The sequence below is a fragment of the Ahaetulla prasina genome, chromosome 13 (assembly GCF_028640845.1).
Source record: "Ahaetulla prasina isolate Xishuangbanna chromosome 13, ASM2864084v1, whole genome shotgun sequence".
Taxonomy (NCBI): Eukaryota; Metazoa; Chordata; class Lepidosauria; order Squamata; family Colubridae; genus Ahaetulla; species Ahaetulla prasina.
This window is the reverse complement of record NC_080551.1, coordinates 25,029,509-25,055,889: the sequence shown is the minus strand read 5'-3', so window position 1 is coordinate 25,055,889 and position 26,381 is coordinate 25,029,509. Positions and strand designations below refer to the sequence as shown.

Below are 26,381 nucleotides of genomic sequence, written 5' to 3'. Positions count from 1 at the left end.
GGAAGTGTGTGGTTCTTCACTGATGATGTTTCAGGTGACCCCACCCCCACCTGACAGAAACCTGAGGCACAGGTGTATCAGGCTAGAGAAGCCAACACCTACTGCAATGTTGTCCTTCTTTCTCAACTGGTTCCACAAATCCAATCCCACGAAAACAACCCCTCCCCTTTGATTGAGCAGTCTCCTTCTGTTTATTTTTGTTCCTCGCCCAAGTCTATCCACCCGGAAATTCAGAGCTGCAAGTTTGCAAACCAGAAACGGATGAGTAGGTTCTCTGGGCAGGGTCTCAAAATGGCCTGAGTCATTTCTACAATCATCATAGATCCTCCTGGGGTTCTTCCTGGCCTGGCCTGGGTGGGAATCCACTGACAGAAAGAAACGGAAAGGATGTTAACGTGACATGAGGGTTAGCCCGGAGGGGCAATACATGAAGGCTCAATCGATGCTCTGCGTCTAGCCATGGATTATTACACACAGTTGTAGGACCAGAGCCAACTGAACGTTCCCTCCCAACTCAAAATACTACATTGACAATATTGCATGAGCTAATTTCCTTTACAGTCACCCGTTATGGCCAAAAGCAAATGTTATGCATACACGGTTCAACCACCCTCCCCACTTAGACAGGCCAAAGTTCTAGACAATAGAGGAAAGAGCAATGGAAGAAGCCATCTACTACAGGGGGTCCTTAACTTACAGCCGTTCATTTAGTGACTGTTCGAAGTTACAGCGGCCCCGAAAAAAGCTGAGTTATGACCGTCTTACTTACGGCCGTGGGGAAGAAATCCTTAAATATATATTTATATGTGTGCCTTTTGGAGCCTAAGGTGTAACTGCTCCTTGCTGAGAGAGGTGTAGTTTGCAAGCTTGATATCAGAATAAAAAAACAACAACCCTGGAGACTATCCCAATCCAACAGGCTATTAAAACCCCACGGGATTAGCATGTCCCATGATAAATAACTGAATTGTGTTTCCACAATAGGCAAACAACAAAACTACTATATTAAGCCTCGCAATGACAGATTGATTCCAAGGTTGCTCCCAAATAAAGATTGCTTACGTCTCAAGTCTGCAGAAAAAAAACAACAGATAATTAGATGAACTTCCGACTCATCCCTTGTAAACGAAGCATTAATTAGTGACTTTCACTCCTACTGAGCCGGGTCCCGTTTGAGCTCCAAAATGCAGCAACAGAAAACCAGGACTTTTTTTTCCTTATCTCAAGAACATCAAGACAACGTTGGTTAATATTTCTCCAAAGTGAGTGGGAATGAAGTAAGCAAATTGGCCATCCACAATGCAGACAATGGCACTAACAAAAACACAAACAAACAGAAAAACCAAAATATAAAGAAGGCAAGCTAAAAGAACCCAGCTCCTAAGACTTTACGGCTTCTTGCTTCGACTGTGTAAACCCCCAGCTCAAATTCAACACAATGCATGAATTTACTCAGACAGACACTGTTGTAACCAAGAAGACAGCGCTAGAAAGAAGTAATTCCACTCCATGATTAATTGATTACATTTTATAGGCCTCCCATCTCACTGACAAGACACACTGCGCGACTTGCAAGCATCATCAAAACGGAGGTATAAAACATTAAACAAGCCCAAAATTAAAGGAGTTAAAAGCCAGAAAAGGAATAACACTGGTTGGTTGTGGGATTTTCATCCTGGTCCACTAACCACCTCTAGTATGGAACACATTAGAATTCTTGACGAAGGTATCTTTTCTTTTATGTACACTGAGAGCAGATGAACCAAGACAAATTCCTTGTGTGTCCAATCACACTTGGCCACTAAAAAATTCTATTCTATTCTATTTGCTACACAAATAGTGTGTGTGTGTGTGTGTGTGTGTGTGTGTGTGTGTGTGTGTGCAGGTGTGTTCCTCACCAATTTTTCTGTGCACCAAATGTTCAAGGCTTCCAAATTGCTTATGATGTGTCCTTAAAAAAGGGGGGGGGAGTCATTTTGCACCACGACTTGAACCCATACAAACCTTTGTAAATGTTTCCTTCGTCTCTGGACATTTGAAGTCTGCTTTTCCCATCTCTGACCCAAAGCATTCCTGGTAAACGGTCAACATGCAGTGCTTAAACCAACACACCACACCAGGGTGTGTGCCACAAAGCAGAGTAAAATGTCGTAAAGAGCTTTAAAGAGAGTTGGCTCGAATTGCTTTCCTTCCTTGGGCAGGTTTAATAAACCCGGTTCTCTCACTGCACAATGGAAAAGGAGGCCTAACAACATTGTTTTGCCAAAAATAATAAGCTACAAAGCAGGGCCTAGGTCCTCTTACACACACACACATATTTCCGGAGCAAACCCTTAGCTACCAAGTCTCTGCATTCTTGCAGGCCAAACAATGGACGGTCATTAAAATACCAGCTTTTATTATTTAAGTCAGGAGTGTCCAACCGTGGCAACTTTTCAAATTGCGGACTTTCAACTCACAGAATTCCAGGATTTTGGGAGTTGAAATCCAGAAGCTGACACGGTTGGACACCCCTGATCTATCCGGCAGAGTTTGTAAGAGTTTTAGATTTACAAAACACTTCCCCCTTTTAAAGGATCTGCGATTTTGTTTCTGATCTACAACCGGTTCCACTCAGGAATATAAATGCATGGACTTCCATAGGAAAAAAATCAGGAATATGAATGCTTAGATTCTGGACCAAACCCCCCCCCCCACTTCTCCTGAAGAGTTGGCAAATGTTGGCAAAGGGAGCAGAAAGTGATTGTCTTAGTAATTAAAAAGAAAGGGGTACAGGACAGAGTGATACACAGAGACACACACCCCACAGCCCCACCGAGGACTAAATTTGACTTTTTCTGCAAAGGGGGGCCATCCCAGGGCCTTTGCAGGCACCACCCAATGAATGGAGGTTAAAAATAAGCTCCGGAAAGCCGATCCAATAATTTATTGGCGAAGGAGTCTCGGCGACTGCCACCAAATACCCCCCCCCGCCCCTGTCAGGTGCCAAGAAGGACTGCCAGATTGCAAACACGGAGGCTGCTGCATTGGGAACAGAGGCACAGCAATGAGATCACACCGAAACTGCAGAGTTTCGCCCCGGAGCTGCCACTCCGACTCTCCAGGGAGATTGATTCATGCTTCCCTCTGTCAGAGAGTCCCAGAATTAAGGCTGCCATTCCACAGGTCTATAAAGGAGGAACACCCCCCCTCCACTTTCCCACCCTCTGCCAAGCCGAAGAGCCAGGCTGCACATCCAACAGGTGGATGGATGTCTTTCGGAATCCTTTTCTTCCCTGGCATGTACCAGGCACGCAAACCCGCTGCTAAGCATGAATGTCCTCCTCGGCGCATTGCAGGAGGCACCTGTTTCGGAGCCCCAGCAGGTGTTTCCCCAAGGAAACCACCCCAAACAGGTCTGCGAAGTGGCTGATTCAGAGCCCGGGGTTGTCAAGTTCCCGTCTGTCAAGACTTTTGCAAACCTGTTGGTTGGGTTTCAGGAATTGCCACTGTGGAATTCCAGAGAAAGGACACGTCCTGTGGGCCCACAACAACACAACACCCACCCACCCCCCGCCCACGTGCTACCACACTATTTCCATTCACAGCCCAGATCACAACGCTGGAAGGAGACTAGAAGACCTCCAAGCACCCTTCCAACTCTTGTTATTCTGTGTTGGTTTCAATGGTGTTGGGGGGGGGGCAAAGTCTCCCAACAGCTTTTCTGGGGGGGGGTGGCATCAGTCCCAGGCCTATTTGTGGAGAGAGGACCCAGGGTGGGCACCTGCCTTGATAAACCCAATTTGCAAAGACATGCGTGCATATTTCAAATAAGGGGGGGGGGAGCTGATTCTGCCCAGATTTCACAGGACGGAGCCCAGAGGAAACCCAGCCCTTCCCTGCTGGGGGAGAAGAGGGGGTCAGGGTGGGGAAGATTAAGGCCGGGGCGGGGCTCAGATCTTAAATCCCTCCCCACCACCCCAGGCCAGATTGGCCAACAAAGCCCACCACGACTTCCTTCCTTCCTTCCCCTAGGAAAACAAAGTGGCTGGGAATTCAAGAAAAGTGGTGGGGGGGCTTTTCCTTCGGAGGAAGCGGCCTCCCCCTCCCCCGCCGCCAAGGAGGCAGCCGGGAGATTTGATACCCCACCCCGTTTCCCCCAAACCTCCCTCCTCGCAAAGCCAGCAGGGCGCCCGGAGCCTCCAAGCGGGGCAGCCACAGCCTCGCCCGCCCGCCGCTTCTTGCAAAAACTTTCCCAGCGGAGTCCCGGAGGGAAGGAGAGAGAGAGGAGGGGGGGGGAGACCCGCAGAGACCCTCCCCCCCAAAGAAAGCCCAGAGCTCCCCCTCGCCGGGGTCTGGAGGGGGGGGCAGTCTAAGGGGGTCCCGCCTCTGCAGCCCCTCCCCCCAATAGCCCCCCCACAGGTGCCCCCGCCAACCCGGCGCCCCCTCCTCCTCTCCGGGCATCCGGCGGGCTCGGCAACGGGGCTCCACTGGCGGGCGGGGGGGGGCGGGGGTCTCCCTCGGGGCCGGGAGGGAAGCGGCGCGGCTCACCTTGGAGGCGGCGACGACTCGGGCGGACACCTTCCCCCCCCCTCCCCCTCCCCCTCCTGCCCCCGCGCAGGGGCTCGGGGGGTCCCCCCGGCCGGCCGGCGCCCCTCCGGTCGCTTCTGCTGCTGCCCGCCGGATCTCAGGCCGCGGCGCCCGGCGCCATCCCCGGCACGCGGGCGCAGAGGACGAGCAGGAGGCGGCCACCAACTTTGCGCCCGGTCCGGCAGCGGCAGCAGCAGCAGCGGGGGCGCGGGGGGGCCTGGCCGGAGGGCTGGAAGGTTGACTGGGGCTCTGCCGCTGCAGCCCCTCCCCGGCGCCGCCTCCCTCCTTCCTCCTCCCCCGCCCCCCGCCGCCCTGCGCGCGCAGCCGCCCAGCCCAGCCCCGCCGAGCCCGACCCGGGCCGGCCCAGCGGAGGCTCTTTGACGCGCCGAGGAGCCCCCGCTTGGGGCCGGGCTGGAGAGGGTCGGCGGCGCTTCTCCCACCCGCGGGGGGGCCGGGGGGGGAGAGTTGGGGGCGGGCGGGCACGGAAGCGCGTCTTTCCCTCCCTCCCTCCCTGGCTGCCTGCGATGGCCCCTTCCCCAGGCGCTGACCCCCCCCCAGCTGGCATGGCTCTGCCCCCCTCCCCAAAGGGAAGGAGGGAGGGGAGGAGGGAGGGGGCGCTTTGCCAACCGAGCTCAGCTTCCAATGAAATCTCCCCCCCCCTTCAGCCCCCCCCCCAAACCGCGCCCCTCCCCAGACCCACCCGGGCTCCGCTGGGGTCGCGCCGCCCCCGCCCCCCCTTCCCCCGGGCCGCTTTGGTTCCGGCCGCGGAGCTGGCACGGACTGGGGCAGAGAGTTTCCTGGAGCGGGCGAGCCTATCAGCGGCCACGGGGGGGGAGTGGGGAGGGGAGGGGAGGGGAGGCTGGGCAGGCATGGCTGGCTGGCGCGGGCAGGGCAGCCACAGCCTCGCCCGCCCCGCCGCTTCTTGCAAAACTTTCCCAGCGGAGTCAGAGAGAGGAGGAGGAGGAGGGAGGGAGGAGGAGGAGACCCGCAGAGACCCTCCCCCCCAAAGAAAGCCCAGAGCTCCCCCTCGCCGGGGTCTGGAGGGGGGGCAGTCTAAGGGGGTCCCGCCTCTGCAGCCCCTCCCCCCAATAGCCCCCCCACAGGTGCCCCCGCCAACCCGGCGCCCCCCTCCTCTCCGGGCATCCGGCGGGCTCGGCAACGGGGCTCCACTGGCGGGGAGGGGCGGGGGGGGGCGGGGGTCTCCCTCGGGGCCGGGAGGGAAGCGGCGCGGCTCACCTTGGAGGCGGCGACGACTCGGGCGGACATCTTGCCCCCTCCTCCTCCTCCTCCTCCTGCCCCCGCGCAGGGGCTCCGGGGGTCTCCCCGGCCGGCCGGCCTCCCTCCGGTCGCTTCTGCTGCTGCCCGCCGGATCTCAGGCCGCGGCGCCCGGCGCCATCCCCGGCACGCGGGCGCAGAGGACGAGCAGGAGGCGGCCACCAACTTTGCGCCCGGTCCGGCAGCGGCAGCAGCAGCAGCGGGAGCGCGGAGGGGCCTGGCCGGAGGGCTGGAAGGTGGACGGGGGGGGGGGGCTCTGCCGCTGCAGCCCCTCCCCCGGCGCCGCCTCCCTCCTCCTCCCCGCCCCCGCCCCCGCCGCCCTGCGCGCAGCCGCCCAGCCCAGCCCCGCCGAGCCCGACCCGGGCCGGCCCAGCGGAGGCTCTTTGACGCCGAGGCCCCGCTTGGGGCCGGGCTGGAGAGGTCGGCGGCGCTTCTCCACCCGCGGGGGCCGGGGAGAGAGTTGGGGTCGGGCGGGCACGGAAGCGCCTCTTTCCCTCCCTCCCTCCCTGCCTGCCTGCGATGGCCCCTTCCCCAGGCGCTGACCCCTCCCCAGCTGGCATGGCTCTGCCCCCCTCCCCAAAGGGAAGGAGGGAGGGAGGAGGGAGGAGGCATCGCGCGCTTTGCCAACCGAGCTCAGCTTCCAATGAAATCTCCCCCCCCTTCACCCCCCCCATCCGCGCCGCTCCCCAGACCCACCTGGGCTCCGCTGGGGTCGCGCCGCCCCCGCCCCCTTCCTCGCGGGCGCTTTGGTTCCGGCCGCGGAGCTGGCACGGACTGGGGCAGAGAGTTTCCTGGGCAGGCGAGCCTATCAGCGGCCACGGGGGAGTGGGGAGGGAGGGAGGAGGAGGCTGGGCAGGAGCGGAGCCCCAGCGCTTGTCCGGCCCACCCGCCCGCCCGCCCCCTCCCTCCCTCCCTCTGCCGGCCAGCCTCCGCCGAAGCTGCTCTTGCAAAGCGCTGGAGCTGCGCTTTCCTTAACCGGGATGGGCAGAAGAAGCCCCCCCAACCCCTCCCGATGGCCGCTTAGAGGCAGGGAATCCAAACCTCCCGAGGGATTAAGCCCTACTACTAGAGAGTCCAACGTTTCTGTCATTAACCGAGACGGTTGTTCAATGAATCTTGACATCCCCCCCCCTCCACACCCATTTTACGGCCTGTCCTGCCACGGGCATTAAGTGAATCGCTGCAGCTGTTAAAATTAGTCACACGGCTGTTAAGTGAATCCGGCTTCTCCCATTGAGTTTACCTGCCGGAAGGTCGCCAAAGGGGATCGTGTGACCCCGGGACGCTGCAACGGTCATAAGTATGAATCGCTTGCCAAGCAGCTGGATTTTGATCACGTGACCCTGAGGATTCCGCAACAGTCATAAATGGGAAAAATGGTCCCAAGTCACTTTTTTCCGTTGTAACTTCCGACGGTCACTAAACGAATTTTTGTACTTTGCTAAAGCGTCCAATGCCTGCCTCCTCAATGGCCCCCCTCCCCTCCCCAGGCCTTAACAACAGATGTCTCCTAAAGGAGCCATTTCTTTTGCAGTTGCTAACTACAACTTCCTTTCCGAGGAAGTCTGAATAATGCTTTTCTGCCAGCCTTCCTACCTCCAACTTCCCACAAACTCTCCAGGGCTGCTCTCCAAGGCCCCAAACCCTGCCCCACCTCCTAGCACCAAACTCCAAATACATCAACCGACCCACAGTCTTACGCTGCCCCCAAATTCAGATTAAGATACGGATTCTTTTGCAAAAAAAAGAGGCTGGCAGCCGAAAGCAAAAATACAGGATGGAAACTTTGCCAACCGGGCACGGATGCCCGGCCTGACCCGGCCCAACTCAAAAGCCTTCTGGACAAACCCATGGGGAAGAAGAGCCCAGTTGTGATTAATATAGGGTTGCCAGGCAGTTCATCACGCCCGAACTCAATAGGCCTAACTTTCAAATAATCCTGCGGAGATCGTCTTGCAGCTAAATTACCCATTCCGGGAGCAAATTTAGGTCATGCTAAATTAAAGCAGACCTAGCGGCTTTTCTTCTGTTATTACAATTGCTGGAGTTTTAGTCACATACCAGGGTTTTTTTTTCCCCCTTCTCTTGTGAGCCCTGAGAAATAAAGGCTTGGATAGAAAGGAAATAAAAGAATAAGGCTTGAACGCATGAAAAATACAAAATACCACCTTTCTCCCATAAGGTAAGAGTAATATTGCCTGATTATTAGATAGAGGTAGTCCTTGATTTAAAACGGTCCATTGGGGACCCGTTTGAAGTTAGAACAGCATTGAATTTTGGCATAGCTTTACATGCAAGCCTAGACACACTATTAATCCATATTGTGAACAAAAGGCAGCAAACTTTATGCCTCTATTGTTTGCATCTGCTGGCTCGGTGTGAATTGCCGGGAAGGAAAGGGCTGGGGCCACAACAGGAAACCTGCTTCGGAGCTCAGGAAGTACAAGAGGCCCCCGGCTTCAAAACCTTTCCAGAATTCACTTTATTTTCCAGGAGTGTTCCGATCCGAAAATGAACATTCCTGATTCAAAAACACAGCTGGAGGTGTATATATTTCATGGTATCTTTTGCCGGCCCTACATGTTTACCTAACGGTCTTTATTTATTTATCCAGGGCTGTTCCTGTTTCCAAAATGGTAAATTTGGGGGGGGGGGGACAAAATGTTTCCATTTTGTTTTTATTTTTAATCATTTGAGGAGACACTTAGATAAGCCTTAAAGCAGGGGTGAAATCCAACAGGTTCTGACAGGTTCTGGAGAACCGGTAGCAGAAATTTTGAGCAGTTTGGAGAACCGGCAAATACCACCTCGGGCTGGCCCCAGAGTGGAGAGGGAATGGGGATTTTGCAATATCCTTCCCCCAGGAGTGGGGGTGGTGGGAATGGGGATTTTGCAGTATCCTTCACCTGCCACACCCACCAAGCCACACCCACAGAACCGGTAGTAAAAAAATTTGGATTTCACCACTGCCTTAAAGCAAGTGTTTTTCAACCATGCTAGCTGGGGAATTCTGGAAGTCTTACCCCTTTTAAAGTTTGTTGATTGGGAAATTCTGGGAGTCGAAGTTCATCTCTTAGAAGTCGCTGGCTAGGGAATTCTGGGAATTGAAGTCCATGCATCTTAAAGCATGCCAGCTGGGGAATTCTGGGAGCTGAAGTCCACCAACAAAACTGAGATTGTTTTGAATGCAGGCTAATTGCTAGGTTGCACCACACGCTCATCCGTGGTGCATTTAATCATGGCTTGCTGTACTGAATCAACAAACACACTGAATTTTCTGAACCTAGATTCTTTTTTTGCACCGTATCCCGAGCCAGAAATGAGTCAGCTCTGCCTATCCCAGCAGGCTATCTGAACTCGGCCCATCTGCCCAGACCTGAAGACAGGAGGTTTAAATGCCGTTAAGATGATTTCCAAAGCTCAGATATAACAGCCCAGTATCGCATTCTGTTCCTTCGTTATTTCTGATTGGCCTTTCCTGATCCACGGTGACCCTCAGGATGGAGTTCCTGAGCTTGCTTGCAGTAAGTCCCATCTCTCCCACGCACTTTGGACCACATCCCTTTAGACCTGGTCTTAACATTTGGCTTTTCTTCTGAATAAAGGCCACTCCGGGCTCAGAGTAACGTAATCGGATCGCCTTCTGTTCCCCGGGATCATGTTCCCGGGTTTAATATTTGATGCAGCGTCCTTTGCAAGAGAAGCCGCTGGCATGCCTTGAAACACAAACATCCAAGGAACAATCTCCTTTGATGCAAGAGTGGCTCCAATTTGCAAAACTTTCTCCCCAGAAAACAGACTTTTCAACCTATTCCAGAATTGGAATCCCTTAATAAAGTTCTCTTCCATTCTTCAATTGTATTTATCATTTAAAAAAAAAAAAAAGATAAGTCACCCATTCTCCTGGTGGCTCTAAATGATGTCATGTATTGGAATGCATTGAAAAATTCTTAGAATTCAGTTTTACAAGAATTGATTAAAACAAGTTAAATGAAAATGTTTGGGGGCCCCAACAACATATTGATTTAAAACCAAAGTTGTTTTTATTGGACATCCTATCAGAGAAACTTAGTAAAGAAAATATTTAATTATACATGTAATTACAGCAGCAAGAATTGTTTTTGCGCAAAATTGGAAAACAGAGAAAATACCCCTGGAAGGAGAAATTATTAGAAAAATTTTAGATTGTGCAGAAATGAACAGACTAACTTTGATGATTGAAGAAAGAGAGGATTCAGAATATTTTAAGATATGGGATAAATTTTACCATTGGTTAGAAGAAAGGTACAGATAAGCAATGGATAATTACCGGTATGTAAGAAAATAATAATAATGTATTTGTGGAAAAATGGTAATAGTTTAAATTGAAGTGAAGAAAGAAGAAACAATAAAATGATGGAGCCAGGAAGAAAATACCGAGACGTCACACAGAAGGAATTACTGATGTTTTAAATGTATGTTTGTCTATAAAAATAAAAAACTGTAAAAAAAAAGAAAAGAAAATGTTTGGGGCCACTCCTGAACTCTGCTAAGGGGGAATCGGCTTCAGGACCAGCATTTCCGTATTCAGGACCAGCGTTTCCGTATTGAGGCCAGTCTATCAACATTAAAATAAGCAGCTAATATTAAAATGAGAGACCTGCAAAAGATGCCCCCCCCTAGGATTGTGGGGCAGACCCTCCAAGCAGTGGGGAAATCCAAAGTTTTTTACTACCGGTTCTGTGGGCGTGGCTTGCTGGGCGTGGCAGGGAAAGGATACTGCAAAATCTCCATTCCCTCCCCACTCTGGGGCCAGCCAGAGGTGGTATTTGCCCGTTCTCTGAACTACTCAAAATTTCTGCTATCTCTTCTCCAGAACCTGCTGGATTTCACTCCTGCCTCCAAGTCATCCAACAAGAAGTCGTCTCCTTTCACCCAGGCTAAGCCACGTTCGACTATAATCAGTAGCGGGTTCCACTTACCTTCGCTACTGGTTTGGAATCGGGAGCACGCATGCGCTCGCTTCGCTCGTCCGTGGCTCTTCTGCGCATGCGCAGAGCGTCCGTGATGACGTCCGGGCAGGTGGGCGGAGCCACTACCAGTTCATCCAAACCGGGGCGAACTGGTAGAAACCCACCACAGACTATAATGCAATGTTTCTCAACCTTGGCAGCTTGAAGACGGGTGGACTTCAACTCCCAGAATTCTATTAACCAATGAGAAGTTAGCATCTACAGTACACCAGGGAGGTCCAACCTTGGCAATTTTTTAAGACTTGTGGACTTCAGCTCCCAGAATTCTCCCATCTTTTGGGAGATGAGTAAATGGGAAATTCTGGGAGTTGAAGTCCACCCATCTTCAAGCTGCCAAGGTTGAGAAACGTTGCTCTCATGTCTTGTGTTTACTCTTGGTGTGTTGTATTTGTCCACTCATGGTGGTTTGTGCTTTCTCAATCCCGGTTCACCACAGAATCTGCTGTACAAACTCGGCCCAATGTTGGTTTCCTGAGCCAATTGTGGCTAAACCAAACAACGGCTTAGCTGCAGGATGCCTTCGTTCAGCCCTTGACACTTAGCAGTAGCCAAGTTCCCCCAGTTGGCCCGAACTGGAGATTTCCTAGGAACTGCAATTATCTTTATTCCACAAGGCAAACATTGTGTGTTTCCCCTGTAATACTAAGGAAGGACAGGATCACTGGAGGAAGGAAATTAAAAAGAAAAAAAAAACAACCCAGAAAATTGCAGAGCCACCAGGATCTCAGCGGATCATTTGAGCTTTCTGTGGCAGGGAAGAAAATCTCGCTGAAGCTGCAGCGTGGTGTGCTAGTTTTCATTCTTGCCTTGCAGACGCAGCACAAATGTAATTTAGCGTTTAAAGCTCTGCTCCTATTAAGGGTGGCTATAATCGTCTGAGCAATTGATAAGATGGAAGCAATTTTCTGGATCCTGAACCCGGTTTTGCAGGCCAAACAGCCGAGCTTCGATGCTCAGAATCTCCACCTGGAAGGGAAGGATTTTAAGGCAGCGCCCACACAAAAGGGACATCCCAATTTTCATCCCTCCAGGAAAATTACAGGTAGTTCTCACCGAGCCCCATCTAACAAAATGAAATTTGGTGTAGAAAAAAAAGTAAGGTTTTACCCTTAGGCTAGAAAAACCAAATGTACACTTACAGATTAAGTGAAACCCGGCTCAACAGCAGTAACTGCGAGAGGGATCCTGGAGTCCTAGTGGACAATTACTTAAATATGAGCCAGCAATGTGCTGCAGCTGTCAAAAAAGCCCATACAATCCTAGGTAGTCTCAACAGAAGGATTAGACTCAAGATCACGAGAAGTGATACTACCGCTTTATAATCCCTTGGTAAGACCACACTTGGAATACTGCATCCAATTTTGAATGATCATTAAATAAATGATCGTAAGCCAAGAGCTTCCTGTACAGGAGGGTCAGTGAGTTTGGGAGGTGGCTTATTATCATTTTAAACCAGAAATGAAAGAAGGGAAGTGACCTCAAACGAGGAATGGGGGATATAGGTATCCAAATGGATGGAGGTTTGCATGCCAGTTACAGCTTCGACCTTGTTCGCAAACAATTCAGAAATCATAACTCAAGGACCAACAACCTTGAAATTTAGCACTGGGGAGGGAGGGGAAGGGGAAGGAGACCCTATTAAGCTTAGGTGTGCTGGATAAGTTATCTCCCCCTCCTCAGTGAGCAAAGGAACTTTTGCACACAATTTTCCAGTTTTAGAACGGTAAAGCGGCTGTTTCCTCTGGAATTTTGTCTCCTCCCTCCCTGCAAAACCATCTCTTGTCTCGGTGGCAATTTATTTCCAGCTGCAAACGGTCCAGATCCTGCCTCTGGGCTGAAAGAACCAGAAGCTTCTTTTGAGGTTCATGGTGTTCCTTTGACTTCTTTTCAAGCACTAACAGAAGGCGAAAGGGGAAGCCACACAACCGCAACAACCAAGGAAATAATTTCCGGTGGTTTTTCAAGCCGTTTAACTTTAAATGCCAACCTTCTTGCAATTTTTTTCAAGGGGCCCGAAAGGCTATTTATGCACCGTTGGGTCAATTTCACTCTGATCGCAGGCTTGGGTTTGAAAATGGGGGGGGAAACTGGATTCTTTAGAGATGGACAATAATAGGATAGTCTTCCAATTTTGCATTTTATTTTAGGTTTTTTAATTGCCTGGTTCTCTGTCCTGCCCAATTCACTCTTCTCCCTGCTTTTAAAGTCACTTTCTTTACAGAGTCCAAAGCTGAATGGCCGTGGAATTGGATTTCAGAGTGGGTAAAATCTATTTGCAGCTGATGGCTTTGGACAACATGTGGAATAAGAGATCAGAGACTTTTAGAAAAAGGAAACATTGAAAAAGTGAGGATGATCAATAATGCTCAGGTGTAAAACTAAGCATCTGGAAAACTTTCTTTCTTTTTTTCCTTTGGAAAAGAAGTAAGATTTCACCTTACAAAACAAGAAAGCAGTGCAAAAATGGAATAAATACCATAAATAGTGAATCTGTGAAAGAACAAGTCATAGTATCTCAGACTATTGATGTTGTAGATGTAACAGAAAAATCTAAATCTACTTTTAATCTAAGAAGGAAGGACAAATTTCCTGTTAGTGAGAACAGTTGATCAATGGGATGGCTTACTTTCAGAAGTCTTGGGTGCTTCATCACTGGAGGTTTTAAGAAAAGACTGGATGGCCATTTGTCTGAAATGGTACAAGGTCTCCTGCCTGAGCGGAGGTTGGACTAGAAGACCTCCATGGCCCCTTCCAAGTCTATTCTGGGAATTTCTTTTAATTCCCAGAATAGAGTATTTATGCTGGCCTTTCCTATGGAAAAGTTTTTGGAATTTACACAAAAGTTCTTCACATGGGATTCAGAGGTGGGTTTCAGCAGGTTCTGACCAGTTCTGGAGAACCGGTAGTGGAAATTTTGAGTAGTTCGGAAAACCGGTAGTAAAAATTCTGACTGGCCCCGCCCCCCTCTATTCTCTGCCTCCCGAGTCCCAGCTGATGGGGAGGAAATGGGGATTTTGCAGTAACCTTCCCCTGGATTGAGGACGGAATGGAGATTTTACAGTATCCTTCCCCTGCCACGCCCACCAAGCCACACCCACAGAACCAGTAGTAAAAAAATTTGAAACCCACCACTGATGGGATTCCAATCATGCTAAAAAATATCAAATCCATTTCCAAATACTAATTTTTAACTTTACTGAGTTCAACATTTTTTCAGCTGTGTCTGAGATACTTTATTATCCTGCTGCTTTCATCAGAGGCCATGAAAATGGGACTCTTTCCAATCAGGTCTTCTCCAGAAATGGTCCATTCTGGACAAACGGGCATCCCATCTCTTCTTGAAGGCTTCCAGTGATGGAGCGCCCACAACTTCTAGAGAGAAGTCATTCCAATGATCCTCTCAGGAAATCCCTCCTTAGTTCTAGCTCGGATCTCTCCTTGATAAGTTTCCCTGCCTTCCTCTGTTTGCTACGCTTGGCTGCTACCCCAACCCAACGGTTAAAGCCACCGAGGTGAGCTCTGTGGAGCTCCAGGCTTTCCACCTGCTTGCAGATCCTGTATTTGGGAAAGGAAACTCTCCCCTCTCTGCTCCCTCTTTCTTCTCCGTAGGCACTGCAGATGGGGCCAATCTGCTGAGTGGGCATAACGTGTGTTCTCTTCTAAGAAGCTCCTTCTCTTTCCTGGGCCGGTGCCATCAGCACAAACGCCAGCCTTCGCTCTCTCCGAAGATCGCCAGCCTTCCTCTGTCTCCAAGCCAACCTATATTTGCTACTCCGATCTCCCACCAATGTTGGAGAAAGGTCTGTCTTGGGCCGCACATTCCTGCTCGCCTGCTGCACACCATTTAGGCTTTTATTAAAGGTTTCTTCTATTTATTGACTTACTGGCTGGTGCCATCACTCACAACTGCCCAAAGTTGTTGCTGGCAGGCAGCATTTAAAAATAGGATTGGATAGGGTAGGGTAGGGTAGGGTTGGGCAGAATAGAATAGAATAGAATAGAATAGAATAGAATAGAATAGAATAGAATAGAATAGAATAGAATAGAATAGAATAGAATAGAATAGAATAGAATAATAGAGTTGGGATCTTGGAGGTCTTCCAGTCCAACCCCTTGCTTAGGCAGGAAACCCTACACCATTTCAGACAAATGGCTGTCCAATCTCTTCTTAAAAACTTCCACTGTTGGAGCATTTAAAACTTCTGAAGATAAACTGTTCTACTGATTAATTGTTCTCACTGTCAGGAGGTTTCCCTTTAATTCCAGGTTGCTTCTCTCCTTGCCCTCAGGTACTTTAGAGAATAGCTTGACTCCCTCTCCTTTGGGAAGCCCCTGAGATATTGGAACCCTGCTATCATGTCACCCCTGGTTCTTCTTTTCATTAGACTAGTCCAGGGGTCTGCAAACTTGGCTCTTTTAAGACTTGTGGACTTCAACTCCCACAGTTCCTCAGCCAGGCTGAGGAACTCTGGGAGTTGAAGTCCACAAGTCTTAAAAGAGCCAAGTTTGCAGACCCCTGGACTAGACACATCCAGTTCCAGCAACCGATCTTTATATGTTTTAGTGAGGATGACAATGCAAACGATGCTACCTTCCTGGACTTTGCTTTCTCCAGGCATATCCCAAAGATGAATGAGATGCCCAACACCTCCGTGGCCTCCTTGAGCAGACCCCAGAGAGCTAGAGAAAGAGCCTGGATGCTACAGCTAGTCCTCAACGTATAGCAGTTCTCTTAATGACTATTCAAAGTTACAACAGAACTGAAAAAAAGTGACTTATGACTGTTTTTCACACTTACGATGTGATCAAAATTCAAATGCTTGGCAACTGACTCGTATTTATGACGGTCGCAGTGTCCCAGGGTCCTGCAATCCCCTTTTGGTGACCTTCTGACCAGCAGAGTCAATGAAGGGACCTTAAGAAGAACTTAGGAGGAACTTAAGAAGAGCTTAAGAGGAACTTAGGAGGAACTTGGGAAGAACTAAGGAAGAATTTAGGAGGAATTTAGGAAGTGCCACCTTAGGGCTCTTGAAGGAGACAAGCAGAAAAGAGCTTCACCTTCCCCTGCAAATTTTGGATGGTGGCCCTTCATAGTTCTACCACACCTGAGGGCCGAACTTTCTTAAAGGTTGAAGGAATGGTGTTGACAAAATCTGGAGAAATGGCTCATTTGAAGGAGCCTGGTGCAATCTGGAAACACTCTGGGATCTGGTGGTTCTTTTCCAGCGGAAAAAATGTCAAGAATGCCTTCTTGTTAAGCCAGAAGCTGAAATAGCTTGCACTGGGTGGATACACGTGGTTGACACAAGCCTCCTTCTATCTCTGTTTGGTTTTCATTTGCACACATGACTAATTCTTATCTCTGGCCCCAGCAACTGTGTTTCCTCCTCAGAAAGAGTGCTGAAGGAAAGGGTCAGAAAAGTGGAGAGAGAGGGAGAGAGAGGGAGGGAGAGAAAGGGAGAAAGAAGGAAGGAAGGAAGGAAGGAAGGAAGGAAGGAAGGAAGGAAGGAAGGAAGGAAGGAAGGAAGGAAGGAAAGAAGGAAGGAAGGAAGGAAGGAAAGAAAGAAAGAAGAAAGAGAAAGAAAGAAAGAAAGAGAAAGAAAGAAAGAAAGAGTACAGACTGTGAAAACTGTTTTTGTTCCTCTCTGGCTTTGAAGAGTTTGCAACCCAACGCAACGTTGAATTCTGCTGCATTTTTGTGCAAAATATACAGGCTGGTTATAGCTGGTCTGGTTCTGTTTCATAAATCAAGCTCTGAGAAATTGCTGCTTGGAGATCTATCTCCTTGAAAAAGCAGCAAGCACGACTTGTAATGCCTATTATACAAATAAACCCACTTTTGGACTCTTGACTTCATCTGTTTTGGCACCCCTCCATCTCAAGCATGCTGGTTTAAGCAAAGATTTGGCAAGCCCGCCCCTCCCCCCTCGTCCTCCTTCCACTTTTGTGCATGTGACTTTTCTGTTTGAAGTCTTTCTCCCCCAAACTGCAGGCCAGGGCTTAAGCCCCGTGGAGTTTAAAATAACTTTGGAAGATCAAGGCTATGGAGGATGGGAGCTACAGGAAGAGAAATTAATGATTCTGGATTGCTACCAATGGGTTTGAAACTGCAGGCAAAGTTTTATGAGTTTCACATCTATCAGCTTAGAGTTTGGCAGGGGTGGGGGGGGACTTCATAGAAAATAGAAATAGCTTTTGAAAGAGAAAGCCAAACACGGAGACAGCAACTAAATAAATCTAGAATACCTATTTTCCCACCACCACCCAGATCAAAAGCAGCGATGATCAGGAATGGCTGTGTTTCATCTGTCCAGATAAATTCCTGTCTCTCTGTCTGACAAGATGCCATTTTTCAATTGCCGGACTACTTTTGAATTTTCTGATTCTTCCGTTTCATGGAACAGGGCACAAAACCAGAGATCCAAGACAATACAAAGAGTGAGAATCAAAAGGAACGTTTTCCTGGTAAACTCCAGCTGGAGTAGTGGATGATAGCAAATAGAAAGACCACCAAAAAAACAAACAAACCTGGATTCATTCACAGGAGAGGCTAAAACTAAACCCAGCTTAAGAAAACACAGCTGGAGTATTTATACTGCAGACTACACCAATCAAGTTCAAATCAGTCATCAGAAGAACTCTGAAGGTTCTCAGAACTTGTAGTCCAGTGGTTCCCAACCAGTGTGCCGCGGCACTAAGGGGTGCCGTGAGATCTTTTGAGGGTGCCGGGAACTTTTGAGCTACGGAGATTTTAAATATCTATTTCCTTATAAGGGTGCCGGGAACTTTTGAAAGGCTTTCCAAGGGTGCCTCAAACAAGAAAAGGTTGTGCCTCAAACAAGAAAAGGTTGGGAACCACTGTTGTAGTCAATCACACACAACTATCATTATGCAGCCATGGCCGTTAGTTTTTGGGTGAATATGAAAAAGGACGTTGAAAAAGGATAATGCAAATATTGAAGCAGCCTGCATTTAAAATTTGAACCCTGAGCAATTCAACCAATGACTGCCAGAGGTCCTTTACTTGAGGCAGTGCCCCAAAGATTGTAGGCCAGGAGGAGACGCAAGGCCCATGGCGCTCAATTTTTAGTGGGTCTCACAGAGAACCCTCCAACATCAACTCTTGTAACCCTTTCTCAGATGCCTTAGGCCAGATACGAGGGACAACACAATCCACCCCCCTTGTCCAGCAAGGGTGTCCAATTTTGATGAATTTAAGAGCTGTGGACTTCAACTCCACAGATGTCTACGGAGATCCTCAGTCAACCAGGACAAGAGTTCCCCAGCCAGCCATGGTCCATGGGCACCAGCTATGGTTGCATGTGTGGACAACTTGCAAAGAAGCTTCGGTGCCTGCAGAATGATCTGCTTTGATCCACCAGCTCCTATTACGCCTGGCTTGTCTTTTTATTTGAACCAGACACAAATACCTTTGGCTTTCATCAAGCAGGGAAGCCCAACAGGGCCCTTATCTCCTTATCAAAGCATCTCTCCTCCTGTTTTCGTTGCCCTCCCCTCCCCTCCTCTCCCCAAATCCCCCTTTTCCTCCAGGAAACTTCAAAGGAGAAGCAAACATGGAGACCGACCAACGATCAGATAAAAGTCACCCAGGCAAAGCCCAAATGTATCAGCCCCACGTTGCCTCTCTTCTGGATCTGGCCGGCCCCAATAGGTGCTATAAATCTGCATCAATGCAGGGAGCTGTGGCTTCCGCGTTTTGTGATGGCTATTTATAGGTCCGAGGAAGGGAAGGAAAATCATAAAACCCAACAGAAAAGTGCACAGCCAGAGCACAGAGGCACCGTGCATAATTGATTTCCCGACAGGGCGAGGAAGTTTTCTCCCTCTTGGACACCAAAATCTGAAAATGCTTCCTCCAAACCATCACTGAGATGACACCAATGTCTGTCATTGTGTGTGGGAAGCGACAGGATGCAATTTCATGGGCTTCTGGCTCATGGGGCTCCTTGGATGGTCCTCTTTCTTAAGCCCACTCCCAATGAGTTTTGCTGCAGGCAAAGGTGTCTGGGGCCACCACGTCTCTTCCTCCAGGAAATTCAGGAATCTCAAATCAATCAGAATAGAGCTGGAAGGGACCTTGGAGATCTTCTAGTCCAACCCAAGCAGGAGACCCTATACCATTTGAGACAAGTGGCTGTCCAGTCTCTTCCTGAAATCCTCTAGTGGTGGAGCACCCACAGCTTCTGGTGGCAAGCCGTTCCACTGGTTAATTGTCCTCACTGTTAGGAAATTTCTTCTTACTTATCTCCCGGAGAAGGAGACCTGGTGGCCCTAGATCTGCAACCAACTGCTCTGGTTGCTGCTGGAAATGTGAGGCCAGCCTTAGCCAGCCAAAGACCACTCAGCCATCCAACTATCTTCCTAAGCTACATACAGTATCTACTATTCTCCCAAGCTTCTCTTGCTGTCCACTCTTTAAGTTAGGGGTGTCCAATCTCGGCCACTTTAAGATCTGTGGACTTCAACTCCCAGCATTCTCCAGCCAGTTTAGGTCAGAGGTGTCCAAACCTGGTAACTTTAAGACCTCTGGACTTCAACTCCCAGAATTCCTAGCCCCGAGTCTTAAATTTGCCAAGGTTGGACCACCCGTGCTTTAGCTTCTTCTACTTCTCTGAAAAACATACAAAGACACAAGAATTCTGCATCTGCCAGAACTTGCAGAACCAAACTTTCTTCTCAGGCAAGACCGGGAGCTACAAAGGTAGACCTCAACGTACAACCGTTCGTCTACCATCCACAGTCACAATGGCACTGAAAAAAGTGACTTACGACAACTGCGTATCATTTGCAACCTTCCCCTATTGAAAATGTTAACCCCGATTAGATAAAAGGATACAAACCGAAACCGAAAGTTAAAAAAAAGAAGACGAAAGGGAAAGAAAAGTTTGCGATCTTCACCTGGACTTCCTCAGGAGATGTTGAGAACCTCCAAGCAGACCCCCTCAGGAGACCCAGGAGGATCACAAGAACTGCCCTCTTTCCATGACATGTCCCGGGAGCTTTGCATGCTGTTACCGCATACATCTTTTTTTTTCTTGCAGGCCATCAGCACAAATTTGACATTTTTTTCCCCTGACAGTCCATATTGCGCCACCAGAGGGCCTCTGGTGGCGCAACAGGCTAATGCAGCCTATTATTAACAGCAACTGCTTGCAATATTGCAGGTTCTAGTCCCACCAGGCCCAAGGTTGACTCAGCCTTCCATCCTTTATAAGGTAGGTAAAATGAGGACCCAGATTGTTGGGGGGCAATAAGTTGACTTTGTATATAGTATACAAATGGATGAAGACTATTGCTTGACATAGTGTAAGCCGCCCTGAGTCTTCGGAGAAGGGCGGGATATAAATGCAAAATATATATATATATATATTGCTGAAGGTTAGTTACAGCTCTAAGCCGAAGAAGAAGAGGAGGAGGAGGAGAAGGAGGAGGAGGAGGAAGAAGAAGAAGACGAAGAAGAAGAAGAAGAAGAAGAAGAGAGAGAGAGAGAGACTGGCCAGAAGATCAGGCAGTCTGAGGAGCAATTAATTTGATGGCTGGAGGGGAGGAAAGGATCATGTTCCTCATGCATGAGCAGGATTAGAACTGCAGGCATGTCTTCGCTGGGTTTGTTTCTTTGTGGAGTCCTCGCTTTCGGGCCACTGACAACCAGCCACTGAAGTCTGTCATAAAAAAAACCCACTTAGAAGGAACCGTGGATTTATCAGTGGCTGATCAACATGGAAAACCCTCCCTTCCACCACACCTGCTCCTTGCAGTAAGTCAACTCAGGCAACAACCCAAGACTTCTTGGGAACATCTTGGAATTCTTGTCCCATTGATGGAGGTTCCTCTTGGGATAATGGCCAACGGTTCAGGGCTCTCAAGAGAAGAGGATATCTGTAATTCAAGGTTGAAGGGTGGGGAAATTGGGGCTTTCCCATCTTAATCAAGGAACCACCAAGAACACCCACCACCACCAACAACAACTCTGACAGGCAAAGCCACTTGTATATAATCAGAATCAATCAATCAATCAATCAATCAATCAGAATAGAGCTGGAAGGGACCATGGAGGTCTTCAAGTCCAACCCAAGCAGGAGACCCTTGAATCATGGATGATGTTATTTAGTTGGGTCATGAAATGTCTGCAAGGAAACAGCCAAGCTCAGAGAGCACCAAAGACCCCATGGTCCTCCTCCTCTTCCTCCTTCTCCTTCTCCACACCAACTTCTTCTCCTCCATTCCACAAACCCCTCTCTCTCCTAGGAAAACCCCACTCCCTCCTAGGACTGATGATGTGACTTAGTTGGGTCATGGAACATCTGCAAGGAAGCAGCCAAGCTCAGAGAACACCAAGGACCCCACGGTCCTCCTTCCCCTCCTCCTCATCCCCTCCACAAACCCACTCCCCAGATTTCAGTGATTTTTCATGCATCAGTGGAGAGAGGAAAGAGGCTGGGTGGGTGAAATATTTTGAGTAACTTTTCTGCCCAGTATTTTCTAGTATGATGCCAAGATAATTTAACATTTTCCTCCTTTCCATCTCTCTGTTCTTTGCTTAGTGATACATATTTTGTTAAACAGATGCAGGAGGCCAAACCATGCAGGAAGCTTTATGACCCATAATGTCTGGTGAGGCCTTTAGCCTGAATAGCAGAGTTTTTTCCCCAACAGCAATGAATGAGCTTTCAGCTCTTACAAGACAAAGAAATCACAATGAACTTGCTATTGTGTAGAGAGATAGACGGCTTTTTTATATTTAAATTCAGGGCCTGCTATTTATATTTCTAGCTTCAGTGCTGAGCCTGAATTCAAGGCCCGGGTTTTTAGGCAGAGATAATGTTTTTGGCAGATGGGACAGGGCAGGCCCACCTGCAGATCCCCCCCCCAAAATGCACACTGGACGGTTGATCAATTTCTCTGAAAAACCCTATTATTGTATCCCAGCCTTGAAAAGAAACATGCTTGAGAGAATGGGGGGAGAGGGAGGGAGAGAGAAATGAAAGAAAGAAAGAAAGAAAGAAAGAAAGAAAGAAAGAAAGAAAGAAAGAAAGAAAGAAAGAAAGAAGAAAGAAAGAGGGAGGGAGGGAGGGAGGGAGGGAAGGAGAGGGTTAATTCATGGACACATAACCATGTTCATGCAAACTCTAGGGCAATGTTAGAGAAATTGTTCACCTCTGCCTTTTACTGGTATAGTTCAAAGCTACCTTCTGCCAAATCAGAACTTAGCACTCAATTCAAGCCAACTTCAGGCCAACTTGTGGTCAACTGCCATGCTAGGGCAAAGATGCTTGGATCTTTGCAGCCACTTCCTTGGAAGATATGGGAAGACGGACTTCACACCAGGCAGGTTGTGAAGTATCATTATCAGTAAAGTACTGATATCAGTAGGGACACGGTGGCTCAGTGGCTAAGACTCTGAGCTTGTCAATCGAAAGGTCGGCAATTCAGCAATTGGAATCCCTAGTGTTGCGTAACAGGGTGAGCTCCCGTTACTTGTCCCAGCTTCTGCCAACCTAGCAGTTCGAAAGCACATAAAAAATGCAAGTAGAAAAATAGGGACCACCTTTGGTGGGAGGTAAGAGCGTTCCGTGTGCCTTTGGCATTGAGTCATGCTGGCCACATGACCACGGAGACGTCTTCGGACAGCGCTGGCTCTTTGGCTTTGAAACGGAGATGAGCACCGCCCCCTAGAGTTGGGAACGACTAGCACGTATGTGCGAGGGGAACCTTTACCTTACTGATATCAGAATAACGGTAGATCATATTCAGCCCTGGTTTATACCTGACTGCTAGGGATAACTGGATTAGAGACATCCTACACCATCCTTGGCCACCCATTGGAGGATGGCTTCTTAAGAGCGAGCTTGGACTGGGGTGAACGACAACATTGACAAAAATGTTCTGAAAATAGAGGCTGTTACATACTACAACCAAGAAGAAAATTAGCTAGCTTCTTATTCCAATATTTTATTGCAGCAAGTCACTCTATGTTCAATGACTGCTACCTTCAACCAGCTTGGGCAAATTATACCCATTGCGGTAAATCATTATTTTTCCACATCAAATGTCCAACCTCCTCTTTGCTCACACTTTTTCCTCCTTTTTTTAATGCTCCTTTCCCCCCCGCCCCCTTCCAGTAGAGAAAGAACCATGAGCACCAGCCCCCAAAGACCAACATGGATTTGAAGAAGGCGTGAAACGTGGCCAAAGGCAGCTGGTGTGGTTCGGGTGGGGGCTTGTGTTTGGCCCATGCAAATCTTGGAGCTGGGCCAGAGACCCACATTCTTCTTGGATTAGGTGTCCCACCCACACACCCGGGATCAGGAATGCGTGTGGGAAGGCTATTGACTTATGCTGCCACTACAATCCTCCGGTCAAGCAAAGTTCAGGAAAAGAGAGAGAAAAGTTGACTAACCAACAAAAGGCTGGAAGGGAGACATCCAAGCAACATTCAATGCAGGACACTTCTAGGAAGGGTCCAGTCCTACTTTTTCCTCAGCAGAAGGAGACGGTTTGCTCCTGCAGGCAATTGCTCTCAGCTACACTCCACAACCATCGGCAAAATGAGACACAGATTCTACCTTCACACACCCCCTCCCCAAGGTTGTGCACCGATGAACTCCTGCATAAACACGACCCTGGTCTTCACAGGCACTGCTGCTAAAGCGTTTCTTTTTCTATAAAGTGTCAATGGGGCAGATATTGGAGAAGTCACAGCTCTTTTCTTGCTCAAGCAACCCCCGTCTAAGCCCAGAGGACTCATGAAAGGGAGTGACTTCAGCTCCCCGTTCACCTAGCCATCCTCTCTGAGCTGCTACCCTATAGAAAGGGGCCTGTTGGATCAAACCAAAGGTGGATCATCTGGCCCAGCATGGGTGTCCCACAGTGGCCAGTTCCATGCATCTAAGAAGCTTCCAAGCTGAGCAGGAGAACCATTCCTGGTTCTGGTCTATTTCACAGGTATGGAGATCTGGTATAAATAGTAACTCCGTAGTTTATCCCCTTCCGTGCATTTGTCTAGTTCTCTGTTGAAGCAACCAAAATTAGAGACTGATAGACCCTCTGGGCAAGCAGCAATCTTGAGCTCTTAGCTTTCATTCAGGACATTAGACAAAGACAAGTTGGCATGTATCTTCTCAGATTAAGTCCTCGGATATAAACCCCGCGAGCCATTCCTGCCCTGATCTTTCAAAGCTAATATTCTTTTTCTCCAGTTCTGAGTTTCTCTTCTTCCATAGGAAGAACAGGAGGTTAGGGCTGTTTATCTAGTCCTGGTACATCCAAAAATCCAGTGACACCACTGCTTTCTTAACCTGAGCACAATGGGAATATATCGATAAAGACAATTTCCCATCCCTTGCCCTTGCTCTGTAGAGCAGAACAGTACGTCTGTTCTTTAAAAAGACAAAAATCAGGATTGGTGCTCCCAATTCATGAGATGACCGGAGAAATCGACAAACAGGATATTTTGCAGAGACTTTGAGCAAATTCTTTGACAAAAAAGACAGATAGGAGAACAGACATGCAAATTTCTTATAAATAGTCAGTTATAAAATTGGAGGCCATGCTTTGAATAAAGTAAATAAAAATAAATAGTAAGCACAAGTTGCAACATCAGAAACTTGGTCAGGAACTGACTCCCAATACACACACACACACACATTTACAGCAATACTTGGAACAAGTATTTCCATTCTGTAGGATATAATTTGCATTTTTTATTTACAAAATGATTCTTAAATTGGTGCTGAAAACAATAAGGATTTCATTCAAGATTCTGATTCAGAATAGAGCTAGAAGAGACTTTAGAGGTCTTCTAGCCTAGCCCCCTGCTCAATTCTAGACAGGAAAGAACAGTCTATGGGTATAAAGTTGTACTGGGATGGTGGACAATGGAAATGAAAAGCTACAGGTATGGAACCATTCAGTTGAGGTGATGAGACAGCAGAGCTAACAAGATGGCTGGGACCCATGTCAGCAAGGCTTCAGAACCTTGGAGAGCTCCAGGGGTGCAACAGAGTTGCTCCAACACCTCCTTTTTATAACAGCATCTTTCCAGATGTTTTGGACCACAGTTCTCAATATCTCCCTAAATGCTGGCCAGTCTGACAGTGGATTGATTGACTGTTGTCGTTTACATAGCAGCCCATCTCACACAAATGTCTTACAAAATTATGACCTTGTGAGATTGGGGGGGTGGGGAGCAAAGCCACAAAAGCAGAACGGTGGGATAAGAGGCAGATGAGACCACAGAAAGGATGTGAGTATGGCAAACAACTCAGAAGGGACCCTCTCTACTTTCTTTGACTGTATAGGAGAGGGGTGGGGGAAGAGAGAGTCTTTCACACTTGCAAGATTGTGTTAATGTAAGGTTACAGCAAACCAGAATTAGTTCATCTCAATGTGCTTCTTACCTGGATTCTCTCGATTCGCAGACACCCCTTAAACATAACCCTCCCCAATGCCATGGGGATGCTTCATGACCACGAATGGTTGCTTGCTGATGTCTGGTGAACACCCTTGAAGAAAAACCACCCCAAGAAGCTGCCATAAAGGCATTTCAGAAAGACAGAGCATCAAATCGTCCTGTTCCATGCATCTTGGGAGAACAATGGCCATTTGTCCGCCTGGCTCCCCTGACAGATGGGTGATGTGTCATCCCAGCCTTCTATTGTTTTAAGAATGACTCATTTTCTAAGAGAGGTTTTATCCCTCTGCTCGCTTGCCCCTCTTTTTCCTGAGGACTCATCAGATTCTCTGATACTGTGCTTAAAGCTAACCTTTCCAGGATGTGTTATATTGTTCTTTGTTGTGCAATGCACGCACACACACACACACACACTCGCCCGCAAGTGCCTCATTTATTTCTGCCTCTTTTTAAGCCTGCTTGTTTTTTGTCAAAAAACCAAAGCATCTATTTTTAGACAACCCCACTTGGCTGCTAGCAAAGCCGTGGGAATCACGAGTCCTGGTGGGCCTTGGTGTGTGTGTGTGTGTGTGTGTGTGTGTGTGTGTGTGTGTGTGTGTGTGTAATTCTGGGCTACTGGGCTTCTTTTGAATCTCTCCAGAGTTGGAGGAGGGCCGGGTGCTGGGAATGTAGAAAAACAGAAAGGGCTCCCCAAGGTGATCTTGCATGAATTAGCCCCTGCCTGCCCCATCTGGGAGCTTGAACGTTGAGTAGGCCAACCTCTGCTAAGGAATTCGCAAGATTTTCTTCTAAGTTGTTGCGTGTACCATCAGGAAATGCTGCTGTGTCAGGCGCTTCTGTTATGTTCCACACGCAGCGTGTTTGAGATCTCTGCCGGATCGTTCAGGAAATCAGAATTTGCTCCTCCTCTTCCTGGTCATTTTTTGGGGATGCCTCATTTTCCTCCCTGGATCTCATCCTGATCGGACATCTCCTTGCAATGGTACACTAAGCAGGAACAGCCTTGGGCTACACCCATGATGGTGACTACGTGTACCACAGGTGGACTCAGAGCCTTCTCCGTGGGCACCCCAGCTGTCGCCCCAGCCCAG

The 26,381-nt window shown here is 48.7% G+C and overlaps 1 protein-coding gene across 11 annotated transcripts in view; it reads right to left on the bottom strand.

Annotated features, from left to right (window-relative positions):
- TJP1 (tight junction protein 1) overlaps positions 1-25,409 on the bottom strand; it is a 104,346-nt gene extending 78,937 nt beyond the window's left edge. For 7 of the 11 annotated variants that reach the window (XM_058155900.1, XM_058155902.1, XM_058155904.1 and 4 more), the window contains exon 1: positions 2,005-2,106. In XM_058155900.1, the coding sequence (XP_058011883.1) occupies positions 2,005-2,091 (87 nt within the window). In that variant the 5' untranslated portion in view covers positions 2,092-2,106. Of the gene's footprint in view, positions 1-2,004; positions 2,107-4,530; positions 4,757-5,805; positions 6,065-6,540; positions 6,592-25,276 lie in introns of those variants that run through there. The other 4 variants (XM_058155901.1, XM_058155907.1, XM_058155903.1 and 1 more) reach the window with 4 other exon arrangements.
- Between the last annotated feature and the right edge of the window lie 972 nt (positions 25,410-26,381).